The sequence below is a fragment of the Clavelina lepadiformis genome, chromosome 3 (genome assembly GCF_947623445.1).
Source record: "Clavelina lepadiformis chromosome 3, kaClaLepa1.1, whole genome shotgun sequence".
Lineage (NCBI taxonomy): Eukaryota > Metazoa > Chordata > Ascidiacea > Aplousobranchia > Clavelinidae > Clavelina > Clavelina lepadiformis.
This window is the reverse complement of record NC_135242.1, coordinates 16,991,649-17,010,334: the sequence shown is the minus strand read 5'-3', so window position 1 is coordinate 17,010,334 and position 18,686 is coordinate 16,991,649. Positions and strand designations below refer to the sequence as shown.

The following is an 18,686-nucleotide window of genomic DNA, read 5'->3' as shown; positions in this document are numbered from 1 at the left end:
TTAAAAAAAAACGTTTTGCTGAAGAAAATAAAAGAATTTAAATCAGAGCAAGAAGTGGCATATTTCTAGTCGCAAGCTTCGTTGTTTTACACTTGACAGTGCTGTTCACCTTTTAGACTTTTCAGCAAACACAGCTAACCTATGATCATCAAGCAACTACAATAATAAGCGACCTATTTGACCAAATCGTGGTTATCACCAATCGCACAACCTTGAAAACATAATTCTGCACTTGTTTGACGTAGTTGTTTGGTACTTTGTCCGTACTCAGTACCGGTACTTTTCGTGTAAAACGCCGCTATTATGCCCCGTTAAAGGTTATTCCAGGTTAAAACATATGTGACGTTACTCGTTCGCAATTTTAATTGACATTTTTAGATTAAAAAACATCAAAAAATGCTAAAATTAGTATTAAGGATTAATTAACCTGAACTGGACTTAAACCGTTATCTACTGCGGTTCGACTAGAGAGTCTTTTTATGTCACTATCGGAAAGCTGGCCGAAATTTGATCAATAAATTTTAAGTTTGCGTTAAGATTAAATTTTTTAAGCAGCATATTTTACACAAAAAGTATCGGTACCGAACTACTGTTTTAAAATAATACCAAATACCAGAACCGCCAGTACATTTTTTGTCAAGTACCGGTACCGACGGTAATTTCAAAGTACCGATTGTCTACCTCTGCAACTTATTCATAACCAAAGAGATTTAAACACATGAGTAGAAACTTCTCTTTTGCGCATGACGTCATTTTTGTTTCTTTTATTCTCTTGGAGCATATTCTACTTTCGACACGGTCACGGTTCACTACATAACAATAAACATGCAGACGACGACAATGATTTTCAGATCTGTTTGCTGCTGGAAGAGATTAGTCTTATTATTACGGTGCAGTTGTTGGGATCCAATAGGTGTTAATTTTAATTCAAATTAATTAATGAAATCAGGTGATAGTTTTAGGTTCAGCAATTAACTTAGTTTCAGTTCCTTGAACTGATAATGCTGCTGTTTTGTATCAAGGCATGGCTTAGCCTAGCCTATTTGAGTTGCGCGGGCAGATTTTTTCGTTCCCCACATTTCTCTTCGACTGGGCAATTAGCAACTAAACTCATTAGCATAGGCCTTGTGTTGCAGGTGTTGTGTCATTAAAATAGGCTACTGAAAGTCTGATTTCAGATCTTGTTATTGTGGTGCAGTTGTTGGGATCTAATGGATGTCAATTTGAAGTTAATTATTGAAATAGATTGTGACCCAGAAGACGATGCAGCAAACTTCATGTAAGATAGGATATGCCTATTAATCAATTAGCCAACTGCTGTTGAGCTTGTCCTGTATGGCGGTCACCCAGAGTGTACGTTCTCGCCAATTTATAATAAACAGCCAAGCAAAACAACAAATTAATGTAAGTCGTAACGAATATTTGAAGAAATACTGTACTGTTATATTGATGTCATTTAATCTGATAATGAAAATATTTATTTGCAGATGTGGACAATGTTTGCATAACTGCACAAGTAATGAAACTTTGCTGGCTCATCAAAAAACTGCTCACGGTATATTTGTTTTTTGTTTGAAACTTATTTCATTTGGAGCTCTATCATTGGCAGATTCCGATTAAAAAAATCAAACAAACTTAATTTTACACTTGTCTTGCAGAATCTTCTTGCAATAATGTTACAAAAGAAAAGCTGATGGTATGGTGGGAAACAGTGGGTGGCGTTAAAACAGATCTAACTGCAGATGCGGTTAACTATTTTATGAAGCTATTTTCTTCGTACAGTTCACCGGATGAACTGTTTCATAAATTCTCCTGTGATGGAATTACGTGCATCCCATCACTATTTTTCTTGCCAAGAAAATTGTCATTATGTTTAACACGAAAATTGTTTGATGTATTTTTATCACACGTTACCACTGTTGCACACAACAAAAAGGGGAAACACTTGACATTACACAAGTTAACCCGAGACGAAGAATTCATAATTCAGTACATAGGTGGTTATATTTTGCAGAAACTCACTAAGTGCTGTATAAATCCGAGAGAAATACATCTATTGTCTTGTTTAACTGATTATAGTAATGAAACCACTAATAGTTCCTTGATTTCCGCTTTAAATAATAACAATTATGGACATCTTGCAGTTCCAGCGAAATCACCAGTGAAATTGTTGATGTATGTAGAAAGTGTCTTTAGGAAACAAGACATAAAGGAGCACATCATGGAAAGTTGCATGTCTTCTTTGAGTGTTTGTAACATAAAAAATATATTTGAAAATCTTGTTTTTGATGAATGTTTGCAAAAATTGTGCATGAAAATATGTAAATTTTACGTGAAGATTAGATGCTATCAAAAAGCCAATCATTTAAATTCAGTACTGCATGTAACCTCTGATCAAAATGTAAGTCTGAGAAAATCATTAAAATGAATGTACATTACATAGTTGTCTTCTTACATGTACTTCGTTAGTTTTAGCTCAAGAAGGATTAAGTGTTACTGTATTGCACAAGCAGACTGTCAAAACACTCGAAATCAAGTTATTTTTTTCGCTTCGGCATTGGATCATCGCAAACATCACCATGTTTCCAGTCAATAACGTGATTTACATTTGACCCCTTAAGTGACTTGATATTCTTTTTGCACATTATCACATTTTCAAATTGTGCATATTGGTGAATATCAGGCACTTCATTTCGACGGCCAGTTTGTCTCATATGACCGAAATAGGCCTCCAATGGGTCTTGGTTTAAGCGCTTAGTTAAGACGTATGAACCTTCTGGGCTGTTCTCCAACAAGAATTTCACCAATTCAGCAATGGCCATGGATGTGGAAACTAAACCGTCGTAGGTTTGATGGCTCAGAAACTGCTTTGACTGTTCGGAAATGGACCCAGTTATACTGCTTTTCCATTGTTTTAACTCTGAAAGGAATGTATTAAGCCATTTCAGACGAGGATCATCAATCGTTGTATATGGTTTCAAGTCTGGGTTGTATGAATAATTTAATCTGGTGTTCATGAGGTCAAACCACTTATTCATCAAACCAGCAAACCACACGTACTCATCTTCATTTCTTCTCCACCACGACTCTTCATTAAACTGGAGACAGTTCCAGAGAGCAATTGTGCGGCATAGCAAACCCGCATTTTTGCGTAACTCTTATGGGAAAAATGGCCATCAGTCAACTTGCAACTTCTCAACTCTGAACTTTCAAATAGGTAGGGAACTTTGCAAAAATGCTCCCACAAAATGAAATGTTGATTGTACTTCATCATTCTAGCTCCACCTGGACGGCTGGATCTCACACAGTTACAGGCTGTCTTCAGCAAGTGTGGAGGGTCACTAATCAAATAAATAGGCATTTCTGGCTGATAAATATTAATGCACTTATAAGGGACGGTCAAATTGGAATTGTTGAGCAATTGGAACAATTTTCGATTGCAGGATGCACCATCAGCAACAAGTGCTAAGACTGTAAAACCACATCCGGCCAAGGATTCAACCACTTCCCAGAACATGCTAACCAAGTGAAATGCCTTTGTATTCTTGGTGGCATAAAAGACAATAGGCCGGGAAAAATTGCTAAGGATACTCCTACCATAAAATTGTAGGGCATGTGTGGCAGGAGCTTCATTATTGTATTGTCTGTCGACACCCAGATCAACAAATCCTATTATTCGGTCTGTTGCTGCATTATACACATTATTTTCTTTCACTGTAAACAAAATAAGCATGGATAAGAATCTTACACAGTGTGATTAATAGTGTTAAAAATACCAAGAAAAGTTTCACCTTTCATTTCATCGATTGATATAACGAGAAATCGTTCATGTGATGCTAGACTGAGACTTTTGGATTTCAGTTCTTCTAAAACATTATCTTGAATGCCAGGTGCAGTGCAGTAAACGTTTCTGAAAACAGTACAAAAGTGAGCAAGTGAAACAATTGCTCGTAGGTAGCCAAATTGCAGAGAACTGAACCCATACGCTACTGATAGTCATTTAGGGTGCGTGAGCTTGGTAGTCGTAAAATGCCACTTTGTCGTAATTCTTCATAGGCATTTTTACTTTTAGCAGCTAGACTCAAACAGAACCTATAAAGAAAATTGCAAGGGTTGATTTTAGCACGCTTTTACGAAATAAACAAAAAATTGAGGTCAACTGAACTTAAAACATGTTGATATCTTTACACCAATTACTTCAGTAGTTTATTACTCAAGGAGACCTAAACCTACTTTATTAACTCAGGGTGATATCTTTCCCCATTTCTTTATGTAACAAATGCAATAGGCACAATTGAAAAACTAGTTTCACCTGTATGCAAGTTTCCTAACTGTTGGTGCATTTTCAGAACTGAATGGTGTCATAGATCTGGTAGTCACGTGTGGCAGGCCACTTCCAGAATTATACAATCCAGAACATATTGAAAACGATTCAATATCTTTTATGGTGCCGTGTAGTGTTTGAGTAGTTATGTCCAGGGAGTAAATACAACTTGAGCGAGGTGCTTTCCAGCCATAATAGCATATCCTTAATGACATGTCATATAATACTCCAATCGAGTATTTAGGTTGATCACAGCCATCATAAAAAGAAAAAACAACATTTTTTTTTTCAAATCACCTCTGCCAACCTTCCGGCAAGCGAGCAGATTTCAAGGACGCAACAGATTTGAAATGTATTTTTGTTTCAAAGATACGCTTCTTCGGCGGCTTTCTTGAATGTACCTGCGCCAAAGTCAGCTTAGGCAAAGACAAAGTGGGTACTGCTCCTTCACGTAATTCTTTACGGGAACCCTCTGCAAAAAAACTCTTATTTGTGCATACATGAACATTTTCAATTTTGATACTTGTAATCGTACATATATTAATCTGAAACCACAGTGAAGGTTTGCACTAATAGCTTGTTACAGATGCAGTGTTATGCTGTGCTCACTCGCTAGTAAATTTTATGAAGTTCTGCATCAAACCATCTCATGGAAAACAAACACTGCATCAAACGCTAGACATGGCATTACATTACATATCTTTCCTCAATACACTAGCTACACTACATGTAAGTGTATGTAAAACAAATTTTACTTAAAACAATGTCAGATCTTTCAAAATGCACTTCACACATTTTCACAGCATCTCGAGCAAATAGATTTTTTATGTGCTCGTCGCTTCTGCAAGCCAGCACAATACACTCCAACCTTTCTGCCCAGCTTTCCTTCTCTTTTTTTACAAATTTTCTCGAAGGTATCTTAAAGAGAGTCACGGCAGGTGACCTGTTGTTACACATTGGTAAACAGCACAAGTTTGCCATTATTTCAGACTATTTAGCTTATTTCAATAACTCAAAACCTGCAACATAAGACCTGTACTAATGAGTCTTAACCTGTAAAGTTTTTATTCTGCGCGTGGAGCGTAATTTTATGCGCAGATGAAACAATACAATATGACTCGGTCTATCTAAATTTTACATCCATTCATTTTATTTTTCACCTTAAATGTGGTGAACGAAAAAATCTTCCCGCGCAACTCAAGTAGGCTAGGCTAAGCCATGCCTTGATACAAAACAGCAGCATTATCAGTTCAAGGAACTGAAACTAAGTTAATTGCTGAACCTAAAACTATCACCTGATTTCATTAATTAATTTCAATTAAATTTAACACCTATTGGATCCCAACAACTGCACCGTAATAATAAGACTAATCTGTTCCGGCTGCAAACAGATCTGAAAATCATTGTCGTCGTCCGCATGTTTATTGTTATGCAGTGAACCGTGACCGTGTCGAAAGTAGAATATGCTCCAAGAGAATAAAAGAAACAAAAATGACGTCATGCGCAAAAGAGAAGTTTCTACTCATGTGTTTAAATCTCTTTGTTCATAACTAATAACGGATAGGATGTCTATGATTTTTTTAGTACTTTTCTTGGACAAGTTAGGGGTTTTCCAGTCTACCAACTTTGGTTCTTTGATGGCTTTAAGCTTGTATTTATTAGCAATGTTAATAGCCTAACCTTCATCCTCGCTCCTCGGACGAAGAAAAGTCGGATCTAGTATACAAGCGCACAACCAGATGACGTCGTAATTAACGTCACAAACTAGCTGGGGTCTAGTACACAAAGGCATCCTGTGGTTGTACAGTTGTATAGTAGACCCGAAAAGTCTTTGTGCGCATTAAACTTGTCAATGATTTCTTTTGATTATATCGTACTCGTATTGCCTGAATTTGAAACTGTTCATCAGCCACCAGATAAATGCGCCAAAGATTTTAATGGCAAAATTTGCACCACGCCAATGTAGTACCTATAATATAGAATATACGCCAAAATGGCAATTCTGCACCAGAAAATTGGCGCAAAAGCAAACTTTCTAGGCTAGTTGCGAAAACTCGTGTAAGCCTACAAGAATTAAAAATTATAGCCTTAATAAAAGTTAACAACCTAGTGCCATCTTATAATTTGTTTTTTAATTTGCCATATACTGATAGCTTAATAAGGTTCAGCCATCATCAGCTTTGTAGAGATAATTAGGCCTAGTTTTACTATTTTGTTGTGTAGGCTTATAGCCTATATTTAAAAGTCTCTAAATATGGTATTGTTTTATGCAGATCTCCAGACTATTATGCCATATTGCAAAACACTATAAACTATACTATAAAAATGAATTATAATATAATAATTAATTAATAAACAGATATTTCCTGCTACCATACTGAAACCCGATATATAATATATTTTGATTCTTGATAACCACATCTTTAATAATAGTGAGCATGTCTTCTACATTTTCCTAAATATATATTTTTGTTGTATGTGGTATTGTTGTGTGTATTTTGTTAAACTTTGAAACTTAACTATTTTTTGGGTTCGGTGGCCATGCTAACCTACCATCTTATAGCACAAATGCATTACTACATGTTTTAAGCCTTGGGGCTTAGCCACTTTTTCCTGTTCTTTATTGCAGTGCTATTCAAACTGTGGTACCTGTATATGTGGCCAGTTAGAAAATAAGCGTACTGAGTTATGTATTACATTGATCAGAGAGTGATTTATAATAGTAAAAATAATAATAATGTTTTCACACAATGCTCATTTTATTTTTCATTCTCCACAATCATGATTCCACATACTTTCTTAGGCTTTTTGGGCTAAACGACATTCCTATTATATCTGGTACAACTGTTTAATCAGTAAACTATACAGTTAAATGCAGGCAGTTAACTTAGACTTCACAATACAGTTCAGTTTAGCAGTGGTTTGAGTATGTTTGTAAATAATTTTGTTAAGGGTAAACTTTGAACAGCAAGTTGACATTTCAACAGTTAAGAAACCATACATTAGATCAACTAATTAAAAACAACAAATTGGACCTGCTATTGTCTGTTTTTTTTTTTTTGAAATATGTTACCGGTACGCCGGATATCGGAAAGTGCACTGCTGGTACACTGTATTACTCTATTAAACATTGGCTTTATTGTGCTATGACTATACTAAACACATTATGGTAACAGCAACCGTGCAACACCTGTATTTTGAAAAAGGAATCTTAGTATCTGGCATTATAAAATTAGATAGGGTAGCTTTACCCTACCCTCACTGATAACAACACTTGGAACTGTGCATTGTAATAAGGAAAACCTCTTTGAAATAAGTAACCTAAGCTCATCTTTGATTTCCTGGTGTGACTCGCACTTTACTCGAAATTTCCAGTGTGGCCCTAGCTGCGATTTGAGCCTTAACTTAGGGTTGCCATACCGTCCGGAAAATTCCGGACATGTCCGGAATGTAGGGTTAAATTTTGCGTCCGGGAGGAATTTTAAAAAATGCTCAAATGTCCGGAATTTTATGATGGGCGTTTTGGGGGAATTGCGGGAATAATCCTGTAAATTAGGGGTGTCCAACACGTGGCACGCGACGTGTCTGAGTTGGACACACCTGCTGTAAATTATGTTTAACTTTAAACATTGTACATGTCTTTTGGTGTTCCATGGGCTATTATCTCACTTACTACTTTGATATTAATGCCTTGGACGTTATCTTTGCAGGTATCATTTTACTGCATCTGCAATCGTACTGTGCACACTGCCAATCCAGAACATTGTTATTTCGTACCGTGTGCATTTTTTTTACTACGAGGTTGTACGGAATTATGATGTAACAGAGAGTTTTCCTTATCAATGATGTTTACCACTTAGAACTTTCTGGAGCTTTGGAACTTTCTTGAACTTATTGACCGTTTTGCTGAATCAGAATTGGTTAGATATAGATCACATGCTGCGAAAATTACTAGAACATTCCAACAGTCTATAAAAGCAGGCGATTTCGCACATATAATCAGAGATTTACTTAAAATGTCATAGAGGAGGAAGCCTAGTGATTTACTTAAAATGTCAGGAACCATTTGGTTCAGTTATTCTGGTGGCTAATTACTTTGTTTTTTAGATTATGCATTTTTAGTTGGGTTGTATTTATTGTTAATAAAAAAAGATATTATTTCAAATGGCTAATTCTAAACGAAAGTGCGCATTCACTAACGAAATGCAAAAAAAACATCCATGTTTTAGAAAAGGCAGGAATGATTATGAGGCAGAATGCTTGGTTTGCACGTCAGGAACCTATATATCTGTCGTGCACAAAGGTAATGGTGATTTAAACACACATCTGGAATCGGAAAAACATCGCAAAGCAGTAAGAGGTAGCGCATATATATGGTCTCATGAAAATAGTCATGCATTGTCCGGAATTTTGCTTTTTCAAATATGGTAACCCTACCTTAACTGATTTACAGAATCGTCTAGCAAGGAGTTACAGGATGTCTTATTTTGCAATATTTGTAGTGAATAATTTTTTGGTAGTTGATGAAAATTTGCATTTATCATAAAAAAAATTTGTTTCTGTTTTAAATTCTTAACTGTTTTCATAAAACAGCTAAAATCTGCTTTGATCTTTGCAACAAATGAAATGCGATGACATCTTTGAAATTATTTACCAATCACCTATCCAAAATTCTCTACTGCCCCAAAATCGATCATTTGTGGTATTAGTAATGTTTTTTTTTCATTAAAATTAGAAAATGAAATTTTTTTTTCATTAAATTCCATTCCTCATTTCATAAATTAAGGTTTCGCTGTTATATCATGTATGGCATAAATATAAAATTACAGGCTATATATTCCGGTTTGCTAGCTTGATGAAAAAACATCCAGTTGGCGAAAAAAAAGAAAACTTTACAATAACAATCTATGTGAAATTGTAATTTGGTGATTGATTTTTGCCTTTCCTAGCAATATTTAACATAAATCGGTAAAAACCAGCAAAGTCTTTTGCAGATTATTGTTACTTATTCATTTAGCCAGTGCAAGGCAATCTGTTTTTGTAAGGGTATCACTTTCTGTGCTTAGGTACTAATCATTATCGTCAAGAATATTCCATAATTCCTCATTTTCTGGTTACACTTTCTCCAATTATAAAAGTCATATGTTGTCACGAAATAGAAATCCCAGTCTTTTTCAGGAAAACTGACTTTTTAGTAGTTTCTTTGTAAACTCACCTCAAGTGTCATTTATTTTTTAACTACTGCCTTCATGAATTATGTAACTACTGTTGGGTCAAAATTCGGTTTTTCATAGACCTGTGTAGTTGTGAAATTGGTTTGTGCTGTACATGTAAAATTAAACATATGGTAAAATTTCTAATGCATGGTGAAATTTAATTTACAATTATTGGATTTCTGCAAAAAGTAACCTGTATATATCTAAATAACAGATTGTATATAATTAAACTGTGACTACCATTCATCATCATGGGGGATCGCTATAACATATTTTCACAAATGGAACATCTCCAGTCCAAGTATGTTGGAACAGGACATGCAGATACAACAAAATGGGAGTGGATAACTAATCAACACAGAGACACCCTGGCATCATACATAGGTAAAAACTAGTTGTAAGCTGTTGTTGTTGCCTTGAACTTACCCTATGGTGCTAATTTAATTGGAATATTGATGAGATCTTATAGTAACAAATAAAATCAGTGTTAAACATTCGACTTGGTTATGTTTATACAGGCCATCATGATTTGCTCAGTTACATAGCTGTTGCTGAGAATGAGGCGAAGGCAAGAGTTCGCTTTAATCTTTTGGATAAGATGTTCCAACCATGTGGTCCACCACCAGACCGACCCAATGTAGATTGATTTTTGTATGGATACTGTTTACTTCATGCTGCAATTATGCTACCAGGTGGTTGGCAAGGAGCTGACACCAACCTCTATTTGTGCTTTAAAACTCTGCTAGCATGTGACTTGTAATGTAAAACATTTATTGGGTAACAAAATACAACAAGGATTGCACAAAATGTTTATATTCATTTACAATATATAAAATTATGCTTCACCTTTAGGGTTTGCAATACATGCTAAAGTGTGTTCTTTTTAGTAGTCAGCCATGTAATGATCCCCAATGGATTCTAAATAAAAATGTTACTTAACTACACAAATTTAAAGTAATGTTTATTTTCGTCGGTTTAAAACCATATAGATCGAGATAGCAGGGCCTCTGCTTAAAATGTATGTAAAAATGTACATTAAATAAAAGACTTAAGTTGACATTCACTTTTCTGTAGGCATTGCACAGATTCTCATGAGTTTCTCCCGTTAGCTAATGGCTAGAATTCATCGTTGCTATCACTGTGTTCTTCTTTAAGTGTAGTTTGATGAACTTTCTGTTGCAATGGAATCAGTTTACCATCATCTCCGACAGACATTGGCTGTATGATGTCACTGCTGTATAAAAAACGAAACTAATGAAATTTTCCCTTGTCTGAAATAGCAATTTCCCAAATTAAGCATCATATGGTAAACCTGGAAAGCTTTGATATCTCATTGGCAAGTTGCACAGCAAGGTATTCTTTTTGTTCATCGGTCATGCCTTCTAGAGGATTTACTTGTTTCGGTGGAATGTGGCCAGTAACAGGATTGATTCTTACAAAACATGCAAAAGAAGTTAATACTGTTCGAGTGCCGACGTACTATACCAGGGGTGGCCAGACCTGCTTCATGCTCGAGCCGCATATAACAAATTCCAGTTTTAAAAGAGCCACAACACAAACACAATAAAAATTCGAATTTATTCACTCACAACGAAGTGTAGCTATTGATAAACATTAGTGCTGCGTGGTGATACTATGAGTCTTCACCAACTCTTTTTGCAATTATTAGTATAACGTAACCAAGACTTAAAACTAGGTCAGCCCTGACGTACAGCTTCAATCTGACAGTGCTTAACTACAGTGTATATTGTATAAGTTAGCACACTTCGGTACAATAATGTAGTTTTTGGAGTGTAATTTCATTATTACTAACAATGAGTCCATTGTTACTACGTGTGATAGAACGCATTGTTTCATAATCTGATCAAACAACTCGTCTTGACCGGGAAAATGCATGTCTAATTCAACAATGCTAATTCATTAAAGAGCCGCAATTAAAGGCTCAAAGAGCCGCATGCGGCTCGAGAGCCGTAGTTTGGCCACCCCTGTACTATACTCTATGGTGATCTAAAGTAAATTTCTGAACGATACACTTTAATCGTTTGAATGTGTACTGTGTTGTAACATAAATAAAAGGCCCCGTTACCGAGGTGGCTCTCTTACCAGGATTTAGTCTAAAACAAGGTAGGGCCCATAACATGTTTGCGACACATTAATTTTTTCACATAGATATCACTTGACATTTTTTCACTAATATTCAGTAATAAACGAAGTGACTCATTGTGTTAGTAATCGATTTTCTGGGACCCACAAATTGGAAGAAGTTTTCATACAGTCAGCATAATAGTATCTTCATTGCACATCATTTGCGACAAAAACAGTAATAATACATATTTATTGCTCTAGTGAATCATAGACATACTCATCACAGACTTGCTTATACTCTTCAGTATCACTGTCTGAATCAGTGTCAGAATACTCAGTATCACCACGACCACCTGCCAAAAATCCTCGTGCAGCGAGAAGTCCAGCAGCATTTCCATATCCAGTATATTTCACAAATCTGTCAACTTCAAAATATAATCATACAGACTTGTACAACTTATACTATATTTACTTGCTACTAATCACATGAAAATGACCAAACATACCATTTTCTTTACAAAGTACAAATAAAAAGTCTGCAGCTGCATGCTTGAGGTTGGTGTCATTGTGGGTAAAAAGTTCTATTAATTTATTCCGCAATTCGCTGCCTTCTTCAGGTCTATGGTTAAAGTCTTTACGTGGTGGCAAGATTTTCTAAATTAACACAATAACCTAATAAGCATTTGTAACCATATTTTTATGGGTGGTGGTAATATTTTGGTGGAGCTTGTGAATTTAGATTTATTGAATCAATGCTCACTTCCATAGCCATAGCTTTGTGTGTTCAAACTGAGCAAAATAATGTATTCACAAACAACGAAAATGATTGGCGGAGTCACTTCACATTATTACATTTAGTATTTCATCATGAAAATGAAAATAGTTAATATATTACAGTGCTTCCTCAATAATCTGTACCTTGTTTAACAGGCATTCTATTATTCGGCTGCTTGATGAAGCCTCCAGCACCTATAGCTAAACAGTGCATCTCATACAGCCTATTCTCATTAACGTTACTGTATTTGCAGTTTATTGTTAAACGCTAAATCCTATAAAGTAACTTAAAATTTAAAGATGGCTTCGTATTTCAAAGGTAATGTGAAACAAAGAATTGTTTTATACTTTTAAGAATTCAATTATCCGTTTTTTTTGTTTATCCAATCCAATTTCTAAAAAATTGTCCCAATTAGACCAAATAATCGAGGAATCACTGTATCATAGCCATTTCTTTGAGTGTAATGTTGCCAACAGAAATTATAAATAACCAGAAAAGCACAGATCTCTGGCAAGATGAATCTATATCAGAACCATTCTGAAAACTGTATCAAATATCATTAACTAACTTTTGAGTAAAACAGTATTGCAGAAAAAACTATACCAGTGTATGTAACATTCTCATCTCGAATTGTGACAAAATTATAAGATAACAATGTGAAAAAGACATGTTTAGGTGATAAAAAAACTTATTTCAAGTATTAGACAGATAACAGGATCAACTTTAACTTTTTTTGCTCTGATCACAACTTCATGCATACCAATCCAAGTGATCTGTATACTTACATTTTTAAAGTACAATCTGATATCACGTGACAAGCGACAGAGCTGACTCAGCAATGCCAGCAAAGGGTGAAGTATATCTGTGGCAATAGTATTCTAAAAAAGACATATTTTTCATGTAACTGTAATGTCTTAGCTGTTACTCTGGAAAAGCCATAACGCCACGCCATAATAATCTAATGTTATAGAGGCAAGCTTACACTCATAACACGATGTTGAAGAATATCAAGCAAGGAGGCAATAGCTTTGAAGTTTTTCCGTTCTGGAGTTAATTTTCCAGTAGAACTTTTCTCCTCAGCTTTGAGGGGTATAAGTTTATCTACCTTAAAGCATGCAGGTGGAACACTGTATATTGCATTGCCAGCATTGCTATTAAAAAATTTGCAAAAAAGCATTGAGTTGTGGGAAACTTTTTAAAAGAAATGAACATGGAAAAATACAATTTCCTAAACATTTTGAAAATTTCTTACTAATGCAAGCTTTCTGTTAATGAAATGTCGTCACTTTTACTCATGAGGACAGCAGCACATAAAGCCACAGCACATTCCAGTTCAGACAACTCTTCCTGTGGAAACAAACATATTATTCACCATAATACAAAACCAAATTATTGCTTATTATGATAAGGATATGATAATAATACCTGATTGTACAAAGATTTCCTCCTCATATCCATGTTGAGATTAAAAAGAACTTTGGAAATTTCGATACACATATTTGTTGCATTTACAGACAAACTGGATTCAGATCTACAATATAAAGACTCTGCTGCTATTTTAACTGTAGGTTATTGTTTGGTAAAACACAGCATGATACACTGCAAAAATATGCAGTCATGGCAAGCAACATATCTACAAAAAATTAAACTTGCGGCTATACACAACCATAGCAACAAACAAATTCATACACAATTTTATCGCTTTGATCAATGTTGTTTTTCAGTAAGTGTTTCAGGAAATCAAGAGTAATTTTTCTTGCATCGAAATCTTCAATCAACTGTCTTCTACCATCGCTACTCATTATTGAGGCCAGTAGCATAATACGAAGAGATAGGACATTTTGCTCATAAGACTTTACTTTATGAGATGCCACCTTCAGCACAATGTTCTTTAACAGCTTGCTGTCATTGCAGTAACCCTATAAACAAATGCACAGCCTATATTTTTGTCGATTCATTTTAATACCATTCTGTTCAAAATGACATTAACACAAGCTAGAAGTGCTATTCAGTGCGGTGGCCTATAAACAAGTAAATCGAGGCAATCATTTGTTATTATTGTCGGTTTTTTATTTTTGCTGAAAACAATGTGTAATATATGATGCGACAGAACTATTATGTACCTGCGAGTCTCGAGTGAGGTAGATAACATTACTAATGCATCTGCTTGCATTGAGCTCTGACTGTTGATCATACTTGTCGTCACTTTCTGAAATGAATGTTGCATTATATAAAAACACACTTAAAGTCTGCAATTGGCAATAAACTTGTCAAACATAAAGTGCTAACTATTACCTTGATTAACATCTCCAAACTTCCCAAATTTGAAAAGAATATTTAAAAAGGCAGAATTATTCATGCATTTCAGCACAACATGTCTGTCACGAGACATGTGCCGAAGCAATGCAAACACTTCACAGCACAATTCATTGTCTTCTAACACTTGTAACTTATCAATCACACAAGCTGTCAATTTCTACAAAGCACAATAAATTTTTGTTACAATTATTACAGGAAAACTTGCCTAATTGAGTTTTGTTTAATTTTTCACATTTTTGTCGGTCCCAGCAAAATCTTAGGCAGTATATATTTATTTCAATTGTAAGCTGTCACTTACAAAAGTTTTATCTTTATCATTTTGCAGCTTACATTTAAGGGCAACGGACAATTGAGAATGGCTTTGTTAAATTTTTGTAATTCACTGGGCGATTTAGGTGTTGATTTAGGCAATTTATACTGTATTAACTTTACAGTACTTTTGAATATCACAATTAGGATTTATTGTAATTTGCATACGACTTACATATCGTAACAATCTTTACAAATGATCACTTTCTACAGTAAAGTCATCAAGGAGGCATCAAACACTTAAAACTAAGATCTCTATGATTTTTTTTGACTCTTACGTAGGGCTTTACAAAACCTGTTTAGACAAATCAGAAGGCAGCATGGTTGGTGGCAGCATGGTTCTAGCCTGGGAATTACGCTAGCAGTTGACGTGCTTCAATGACCCAGGTCGCGTGCAGAATTAGGCTAAAAATTGACATGTAAGTAGCTAAAATTAAATTCTTTTGGCCAAAAATTCTAGCGTCGATTTTGCGCCTCTGTTAAAAAAGTTTGAATCATGGTTTTTTGATTGCATTTTACGGGATGGTAGTCCAAAGCATACTAAATTGACATGCAAAATTTCGGAGAGCCCCATGCAGAATTTTTCGAGTAATCACTCTTTTAGTAAATTCACTGTATAATAAAACAAACAAGGATTTCATGGCATTTTTTGGTGTTTGACGCCTCCTTAACAGGCAGTTCATAGCGATACCAGATTATCACCTGTTTATCTGAGGTTGATATTTCTTTTCGGTCAGCATCCTGAAAATAAAAATTAATACATCTTCAGAAAGTTCACATTGACAGGCAACAGTGAAATGTATAAGTCGATTCATAACATAGTTATAAATTCGTAGCGCATGCTATAATTTTCCATAAAGCAAATATATGTGAACAGTTGTACATAAAATACTCCAAAATATTTCTAAACAATTGTACAAAACTTTTTGAACAGATCCCATTTTAAGAGCACCACATTCAGTATCTAGCAGCCTTACTGAAAAGTTTTTTCTGATGCGCCAAACCAGGTTGGAAAGTTTGCTGAGTGTGTGAGGATAAAAATTGTTTGTGCATATAATGGCTATCGCTTTATCTTGTTGTACGAGGAATTTCTCACCCAAAAAAAGCAAAATATCCACTGTGGGCGCCAAAGAAGGTTTATGCATCGATTTTCTGGCACAAAACTGCAGTTTTGCATTTTACTCCATATTATAGGTATTATATTGCCAGGTTTTACTGAAGTTGCTGAATGATAATACAGCGACCGGCAGTTTTTCGTTAATCGGTTTAACACTCTCGTTTTAGACGGGGAGAAGAAAGCAGCGCGGTGGTGTAATAGTTAACGATGGGGCTCCTAAGCTGGAGGTTTTGGGTTCGAATCTTGCTATTTCTTCTTTTTTTGTCAAAATTTATTTTTGATCTAATTTCGTCATGAGAGGTGACAGTTTGGGTCAGAGGGAACTAGTTTTAAATTAACTTAGACTTTGGAAAAAGCTATGATATTACTATGTTGAATAACAATGTTAATTTCAATTCGAAGTCTAGCTTAGTAGTTAATCATGAGAAGTGAGAGTTTGGGTCAGATAGAATTAGTTTTAGGTTGATATATATGCTTTGGAAAAATTAGTTGGGTCGCGTAGCCAGTGTATGAAAAAACACTCTATCTTGATGACACAAACCCAAATAAAACAAGTTATACTCAACGTACAATAATAAAATTTATACCATCACATGCAGAATTTCATCCTGCATAACATTCCTTTAAACTGTGTTATTTAGCCAAAAAAACTTTCAAGTAATTTTAACTCTTTTGCAGTGTACTCAGTATTTCCTCAAATTGGAGCCAGTCTATGAAACTTCTACCAGTGCACGAAAATAAAGTTTTTCAGTTTCACATGAACTCGTGCTGAGTTTGACAATTTCTGATTGGTGGATTTATCTGATGTTTTCAGTATTAAATTTTTGGGACGATTTTTTATTAGTAAATTAACCGTTAATCTGCAAATCTTTTCTTCAAACATCACGGGAAAAAGACAGGTAACTTAACAAATTGTCTGTAACATGCAATAGTTGTAGACTTGGTCTGCGATGCATAGCAAACGCAAAAACGATCGGTATAATGGGAAGTTGTGGGATACTGTAAATAAGCCAAACAAAATAATAGTGTCATGCTTTCTCTGCCCGTTTCCGTAATGACAACTAAGCTTTATTCTAAATGGAAAAGGTCGTTGTCCTGAGTCGGGCACAGTCGAGGATATCACCTCTGTGCAAAGATAAATAAGAGCAGGGAGGTAAATGTGCTTGTTAAATAGTTTATTTTAATATATATACATATATATGCATAAATGTGATTTAAACCAGTATATAAATATCTTTTTTCACGTATCCGGTATCGTAGCTACTTTTCCATAGACATCGAATAACATTAATTTTCTATCGATAACAATGCATTTTGCCATAGTCAATCTTTTTTGTACACTGGATCCAACACAAAATTCAGACCCAAGCAGATAAAAGTAGTTAAAAAATGAACTTACAGAAAAAATAGCTCTGCAAAAATGTAAAGAAACATAGAGGATCAATTAATGCACAAGTGTGCAAAAAAGGGCTCTCTAACTTGTTTCTTTAGTAAGATATTACAGTTTTTGCACTGTACATCAAAATTTTGTTTCAGGTTTTCCCGACGTGGTTGAGTTTGAGGTGATGAAACTTAATAAGTAGTGTACCTAGAGACTTAAAATTTGGTATATAGTTAGACGAATCTTGCTTATTAGTATTACCTGTTAAAACTCCATTAAGTTGGACCAAAAAATAATATTAAAACAGCATTTTTTTGGTAAATTCGTATGCTGGGTACTTTCGTAGACTGGTTACTCCAACCTAACTTCACTAGCCTAATTGCTGTTTACCAAAGTAAAAAATATCAATTGCATAACCGGCTAGTTGTTTACGGAAGTAACTTTTTCCAAATTCAGTAATCAGCAGCCGGTGAAACAGACGATGCCTTAATCTGGCACCCTGAAAGCAAACTTTCCAGCAGGGACAGTTTAGTCTAATGGCACAAAAAATGTAAAACTTTTGGCAAATTAATTATAAAACAAGCCTATAAACTAAAGTTGTTTTAAAGTGATAAGATATTGTTACACTGTACATTTTACATGCTGAGTCTACCTCACCCGTTCATTATACTCTTTTAAAACCTTCACACAATTTGCGAGTGGACTAGATGATAGTGCTTCAATAATGGACGAAACAGAGACAACACTATTATCAGCTTCCATCTCTTTGGCGTTATTATTATTTATTACCCCTAAGTCGTCTTCTCTTCACTAAAAGTCACTTGGCCGTACAAGAATATCAATAAATAAACGTTTCAATGAAAACTCTGGTCTACTGCAAAAGTGCACATCCACAGTATGCCTTTGCGTAGTGCAGTAGGCTCCAACTACGCAAATCGTGACGTCACCTGGTTGTGCACTATTGCACAAGACACGAAAACTCACTGCGAAAGAAAACTGCTTCAATACTACAAATGCAAACGGGTGTTAGTAAAATACGGAATTCGTACAGACTTTTACGGACTAACCAATTTTGTAAACATTTAAACAAATTTTCATCACAAAATTGGTTACAGACTTTTCCTATACGGTATGCAGTGACAAGTTTAGTTGTAGTTTAG

At 35.0% G+C, this 18,686-nt stretch overlaps 3 protein-coding genes across 5 annotated transcripts; 2 read left to right on the top strand and 1 right to left on the bottom strand.

Moving 5' to 3' along the window:
- Positions 1-1,137: 1,137 nt before the first annotated feature.
- LOC143450510 (uncharacterized) lies at positions 1,138-2,438 on the top strand. 2 transcript variants are annotated; one of them, XM_076951083.1, is made up of 4 exons: positions 1,138-1,279; positions 1,311-1,404; positions 1,488-1,555; positions 1,659-2,438. In XM_076951083.1, exons 1-3 carry the CDS (start codon positions 1,212-1,214, stop codon positions 1,506-1,508), a joined length of 183 nt encoding a protein of 60 aa, XP_076807198.1. In that variant the 5' UTR covers positions 1,138-1,211; the 3' UTR covers positions 1,509-1,555; positions 1,659-2,438. The 2 variants fall into 2 exon arrangements, with proteins under 2 accessions (XP_076807198.1, XP_076807196.1); XM_076951081.1 differs by lacking the exon at positions 1,311-1,404.
- Positions 2,439-9,738: 7,300 nt separating this feature from the next.
- LOC143449156 (splicing factor 3B subunit 5-like) lies at positions 9,739-10,347 on the top strand. The gene is made up of 2 exons (XM_076949250.1): positions 9,739-9,924; positions 10,059-10,347. Exons 1-2 carry the CDS (start codon positions 9,792-9,794, stop codon positions 10,184-10,186), a joined length of 261 nt encoding a protein of 86 aa, XP_076805365.1. The 5' UTR covers positions 9,739-9,791; the 3' UTR covers positions 10,187-10,347.
- LOC143449155 (chaperone Ric-8A-like) lies at positions 10,291-18,439 on the bottom strand. Of its 2 annotated transcripts, none has more exons than XM_076949248.1 (14): positions 18,184-18,439; positions 15,731-15,769; positions 14,696-14,876; positions 14,524-14,609; positions 14,090-14,319; positions 13,826-13,931; positions 13,653-13,747; positions 13,383-13,551; positions 13,186-13,278; positions 12,132-12,279; positions 11,903-12,050; positions 10,853-10,972; positions 10,605-10,774; positions 10,291-10,458 (listed from the first exon to the last, which is right to left on the bottom strand). In XM_076949248.1, exons 1-13 carry the CDS (start codon positions 18,286-18,288, stop codon positions 10,657-10,659), a joined length of 1,638 nt encoding a protein of 545 aa, XP_076805363.1. In that variant the 5' UTR covers positions 18,289-18,439; the 3' UTR covers positions 10,291-10,458; positions 10,605-10,656. The 2 variants fall into 2 exon arrangements, with proteins under 2 accessions (XP_076805363.1, XP_076805364.1); XM_076949249.1 differs by lacking the exon at positions 18,184-18,439 and adding an exon at positions 17,788-18,164.
- Between the last annotated feature and the right edge of the window lie 247 nt (positions 18,440-18,686).

Excerpts from the sequence above, each read along its gene's own strand:
- LOC143450510 (XM_076951081.1), top strand. The coding sequence starts at position 1,212 with ATGGATGTCAATTTGAAGTTAATTATTGAAATAGATTGTGACCCAGAA. Across the intron at positions 1,280-1,487 it reads GACGATGCAGCAAACTTCAT|ATGTGGACAATGTTTGCATA; the intron begins GTAAGATAGGAT and ends ATTTATTTGCAG. Across the intron at positions 1,556-1,658 it reads TCATCAAAAAACTGCTCACG|AATCTTCTTGCAATAATGTT; the intron begins GTATATTTGTTT and ends CTTGTCTTGCAG.
- LOC143449156 (XM_076949250.1), top strand. The coding sequence starts at position 9,792 with ATGGGGGATCGCTATAACATATTTTCACAAATGGAACATCTCCAGTCC. Across the intron at positions 9,925-10,058 it reads CACCCTGGCATCATACATAG|GCCATCATGATTTGCTCAGT; the intron begins GTAAAAACTAGT and ends ATGTTTATACAG.
- LOC143449155 (XM_076949248.1), bottom strand. The coding sequence starts at position 18,288 with ATGGAAGCTGATAATAGTGTTGTCTCTGTTTCGTCCATTATTGAAGCA. Across the intron at positions 15,770-18,183 it reads TAAAAGAGTATAATGAACGG|GATGCTGACCGAAAAGAAAT; the intron begins GTGAGGTAGACT and ends TTTTATTTTCAG. Across the intron at positions 12,280-13,185 it reads TCAGATTGTACTTTAAAAAT|AAAATCTTGCCACCACGTAA; the intron begins GTAAGTATACAG and ends GTGTTAATTTAG.